This window comes from Glycine max, chromosome 5 (assembly GCF_000004515.6).
Source record: "Glycine max cultivar Williams 82 chromosome 5, Glycine_max_v4.0, whole genome shotgun sequence".
In the NCBI taxonomy this organism is placed as follows: domain Eukaryota; kingdom Viridiplantae; phylum Streptophyta; class Magnoliopsida; order Fabales; family Fabaceae; genus Glycine; species Glycine max.
The window spans coordinates 28,189,115-28,194,316 of NC_038241.2; the positions used below are offsets into that span (position 1 = coordinate 28,189,115).

The window sequence follows — 5,202 nt, forward strand, 5'->3', positions numbered from 1 at the left end:
GACAATTTGCCGGTCCTTGCCCCCATAGGTTAATATATATAGTGACTTTGGGCTCCTTTTTATCATTTTTTAAAGTTTAAGTATTATAATAAGTTTTAAAATATGTTAATATATATAATGACTTTGGGCTCCTTTTTATCATTTTTTTAAGTTTAAGTATTATAATAAGTTTTAAAATATTATAATTATAGAGGATTTTATTTTTAACTCTACTTTTAATTGTAAAGGACTTTTTTATTATTATTTTAAAAAGTAAAGGGCAAGCTGATAATTTTTTAAGTTTTTACAGTAAACGAAAGAAGAGAGGTTTCGCGATTCCATTTTCACTAGGTCCCGTTGTGTGTGCACGGAATCAAATTTCTCATCGACGATGGCGAATACCCTACAACGCGCCCTACGCGCCACCATGGCCCGGCGGTTCTCCACCGACGCATTGGCCGAAATTAAACGAGGCGAGATCGGAATGGTTTCTGGAATTCCTCAAGAGCACCTTCGTAGGAGGGTATTCTACTGTTTCTCAAGTCTCTTTTTATTTATTCTTTTATTATTTTAATTCACTGCTTCACTTCACTTGCCCAATCATTTTCAATGCACACTCACTCGTTTAAAAACCCTAGCTTTCGTTCACCAAATTTCTTATCTTATTCTAGTATTGTCTATGCTCATTTTCTTATGATACTTATGGATCAATCTTAGCATAATGATTTTGGCTTGGGTAGATTCAATTGCATCCATATTCATGTCAATTAGAGGATATCAATGTTCATTTGGGCGTAATAACCGAGAGTGTGAGAGGTGAATGAAGCTAATCGTGACCATTCAATCTTAATAGGGATTCAGTATTCGTGATTAATTTCTTTCACCTTTCCCACTTTCACCTAATAGGCTCTCCCAGATTTTATTTACTGTCTTTAAAGTTTACAAATAATTGATGCATCACTAGATCCCTTATTGCTAACCATTGTAAGTTTGTAACTCAATTTGCCCTTTTGCTTTGTACCTACACTGCAATGCAGGTTGTAATTTACTCTCCTGCTAGAACTGCATCTCAACAGGGATCTGGGAAGGTTGGAAAATGGAAGATCAACTTCTTATCTACCCAAAAGTAGATTATCTCTCTTTCATTTCCTCACAGTTCTTTCACTGTTCTTTTAAAACATCATTGTCTGAGTTATACAATTCGGGTCCTTTTTTTCTTTCAAAAGTAATGGGTTTGATAACTGGGTAGGTGGAATGCTTGGGGTTTTGCTTGCATTGAATATGAGTTATGCTGACAGATTTATGATTTGAATTTATTCATAACGGTGAAACTTATGCTATCATTCATCATTGGCATTTCTTGTACTATGGCAATTTTCATAGGTTTTAGTTTCAAACTTATTACACTTATGATTCCAGGCATCCCTGGATAGTTTAAGCAGTCGCTACAATTTCAGTATAATATTCTAAATTAGAACAATTATTTTGTGAACATTAATGATGGCTCAACAAATAGTAATTTTCAACTAATGTGTTTATAGGTGGGAAAATCCACTGATGGGCTGGACATCCACTGGGGACCCCTACTCTCATGTTGGTGATTCTGCCTTGACTTTTGATAGTGAAGAAGCAGCAAAAGCATTTGCAGAGAAACATGGTTGGGAGTATTCGGTATGTCTTGCTCTATTGGGTCACTGAGAATATCTTTTGTGTTTTTCGAGTCTTCAAGGTGTCTCTTGATGCGGTTGATGTCTGTTCTTATTGAAATAAACTATATGCTACAAATTATTATAATGGAGCTGGATCAGAATATGGAAAGTAAACAGAGTGTTCATTGACAGAAACCTTTATCTCCGCCTCTGTGTTATATCGTTAGGATACAATATTAGAGATGAGGAAATGAAGAAAAAAAGCTAGTGCAGAATAACAGGTCCCTAACCCTCCTATTTTGAGAGACTTTTACTCTCCCCTAACTTGCTCTCAATCAAACAATAACTCCCTTAATTAAATCCACATCTCCCCCTCCAAAAAGTTATTTGTTTCTCCTTGTCCAATTCCTAAGATGATGTCCTCAAGGTGAAATTCAGAAGCCTATCCTCTGGCAGTTATACTGTCTCCCTCATTCTAAATTGTCCTGTAGTAAAATTACTGCAAATTGCTTGTTTGGCACACGATCCAGGCGATATTTCTTTTCACACTTAAAACATAGCCCTTGTTATTTGCTTGTAATTTTGCGTCAGAAATCATAAAGTCTCTTGAACTCCCTCCTTAACTTCTCAAAGTACCATGATGGCTGCAAAATCTACCACTGAGCTTCCTCTTTGTGAGTTAGTCTGTGCAGATAATCTAGAACCAACTTAACATGTTGCTGTTTTGCATGATGGATAACTTTTGAATGTAGCCCCTCCTTGTCTGAAGATTCCCCTTTGTTCTATATTCAGTTCTTCTCAGTGATTTGCCAAGCATAATCCATCATTTCTGGTAAAAGTTCTAGTGTGTGCAACTTCATTTTGTTCCTTCTTCCTTTAACCTGTTCATGCAAAGGATGCACAGAATTCAAGTTACTCTCCATAGTCTTTGATGGATGACACTTGTTTCGAACACAACTTGTATGGCTTCTGCATCATTGAGGGTTGGAATGTCCTAATCACAACTGTTTGAAACTCTGCCCAAGAGTGACTCATCTCTGAACATAATTCCCATTTCCCACCATTGGAACCTAGAAAGTGCTTGCCCTTCATTGCCCACCGTCACTGCTTGTAATTTTTCCCATCTGGTATCCCTTGGAGCTCTTAGTAATGCTCAACTGTTGGCCATCCTTAAAAATAGTGTGCTGCAGTGCTGCTATAGTGGCATAGTGGTGCAGAGCGGCCCCTGCCCACTACGGGGGCCGCTGTAGTGGAGCGGTTTAGTGTAGCAGTCATAGTGGACGAAATAGCAGCAGCCCAAATAGTGGTAGTAATTGCGCTATGTGTTGATTCCAAAACAGCCCTCCAAGCAGTGACATTAGGGCTTTTGGGGAGCTATTTTTGGGGTTTCAATTTCCTAAAATGAAATCTGCAGCTGTTATATTAGTGAAAATGATAAAGACTTGGATTTAGTAGATGATGAGTGGTGATTCTTTTATAGGAAACTTGTATTTGACTTTTATTGGTATTTATTGTATGTGTTGTTTAAGACACCTATGATTTTTTATTGTTAATTATGAATGTCATTAATTTTGAGTATATTTTATCATTTTTGAGAATTTATATGTATATAGTTTACATTATAGAGTATAAACTATATAAAAAATTTCTCCTGCTAGAGTGTTTTGGAGCCAGCCACTACGCGCCACTATTCAGGATTCAAATCTCCTGGAAACAGGGTTTTCAAGCTTCCTCTAGGGGTTCACTCCCACTTTCAATCTTGAACCAATCCTTAGGTTATTACTTCATCTCTTAGTCAAATGGCTGCGAAAAGCTCCTTTAGATCAGTGGTGGTCCTCCTCCAGTAGACCCATCACACTGCTGCCTTCAGAAAAATTGGTGTCTTCATTGAAATGTCGAGATTATATTTCCAAGTTCTGACATCTCTTCAAGCTTCTTTAATTGAGTTTCTTGAAACTTCAGCTCATTTTTGCTTGGGCCTAGTCCTCTTCCACACATTTCATTCATGCATTCATCCAGGACTCCATCCTAGTATGCCCTATGTAAACTCCTAGACAGGAGCTCTGATGCCAGTTAATAGAACAGGATCAGAGTGTAGAAAAATAAAATAGAATGTTTATTGACAGAAACCTCTATCTCTGTATCAATGGGTTGCAAGATGATGAGGAAATGAAGATACAAAGATAGTGCAGAATATATGCCTAACCCTCCTATTCCGAGTATTTGAGAGACCTTGCTCTCTCATCCAATTCATAACTCCCTTAACTACCCCCCTCCCTCACCCCGTCTCCCTTGATAATTACATGTGGTTTCTACCATATTAGGTGCACTGATTCATCTTTTTTCTTGCTCATGGTGCAACCATGATAAAAACTTCGTACCCCATTGCCCAGAGGCTCTTCGCTATGCGAAGGTATGGGGGAGGGATGTTGTACGCAGCCTTACCCTTGCGTATGCAAAGAGGCTGTTTCCGGATTCGAACCCATGACCAACAAGTCACCAAGGCACAACTTTACCGCTGCACCAGGGCTCGCCCTCATGGTGCAACCATGATATTAATTAAAATTGTATTAGTTTCAATATGGCACTGAAGTGACTGAACTATCTACCAATGGAGAATCAGCATATCTTGTTTTTCAAATGATTGTGAGACGTTTATCATTAGAGTATGCTTGTTAGTCATTAATTCTGTTCCAAGAATCAGGCCACTAAATAGAAATATCCACTTGATTGTGCATTGGTATTCCTCATGTTTAGGCCTTTAGGGTTTTGTTTTTTTATTATTAACAAAAGCTCTAAACTCGTGGCAGGTGAAGAAGCCCCACACACCATTGCTGAAGGTTTGAACATCTTTCAATATCTGTACTTTAATTTTACCCTTTTGAACGACAGTGGCATTAGTTTCTTTTACAACCTTGTTTGTGACAGCATTGTGCTGTGCCCTCAATAATAATAGCTCTATACGTGTGTTAATGCTTACTTGTGGTTGCAGGTTAAATCATATGCGGACAACTTCAAATGGAAGGGACCACCCAAATCTGGTGAAGAGTGATTTGTTGGTTTGTATTCATGTTAATGCATTCCGTCTTCTGGAGTTTAACGTGCAGCAGTTTTCTCTGCATCTTTTCTTGGAAAAAAGAAAGTTTTAATGTGAATTACTGATTGGAAATAAAAGGGACTGATCTGCCATTTATTTAGTTTTCTTCTATGATGTAGATACTGCATCTGTTTATAATCGATTTGGCCTACCATCTTAACTGAACGCTGTAATGAACAATTGGTTGCAGGACAAACTGATCCAATAATAGCTGCTGACTCTGGGCAACAGTTTTTATATACTTAAGAGTAATAATTATCGTAAAATTTTCCGTTGTCTTAAATTTTGACAATAGTACATAATTTATTTAAAAATGAAAAGTTTAGCTCCCTTTCTGTAACCTGTTAAACCTCCCAATCCAAACATAGTGAAACACCGGTGATCTGGCGAAGGTTGTTATCGTATCTTCTAGGAGATCAGCTATGTGATGAAATGATGTTTATTTCATTAAAATACTAATGCCCGAGTAGTTAATTA

General features: G+C 37.5%; 1 protein-coding gene across 1 annotated transcript; it reads left to right on the plus strand.

Annotated features, from left to right (window-relative positions):
* Positions 1-363: 363 nt before the first annotated feature.
* Positions 364-4,825, plus strand: LOC100526873 (uncharacterized). The gene is given in 5 exon segments (NM_001248406.2): positions 364-502; positions 1,017-1,105; positions 1,521-1,650; positions 4,439-4,468; positions 4,621-4,825. Coding segments are annotated over 5 exon segments (441 nt in total). The 5' UTR covers positions 364-370; the 3' UTR covers positions 4,681-4,825.
* The last annotated feature ends 377 nt before the right edge of the window (positions 4,826-5,202 follow it).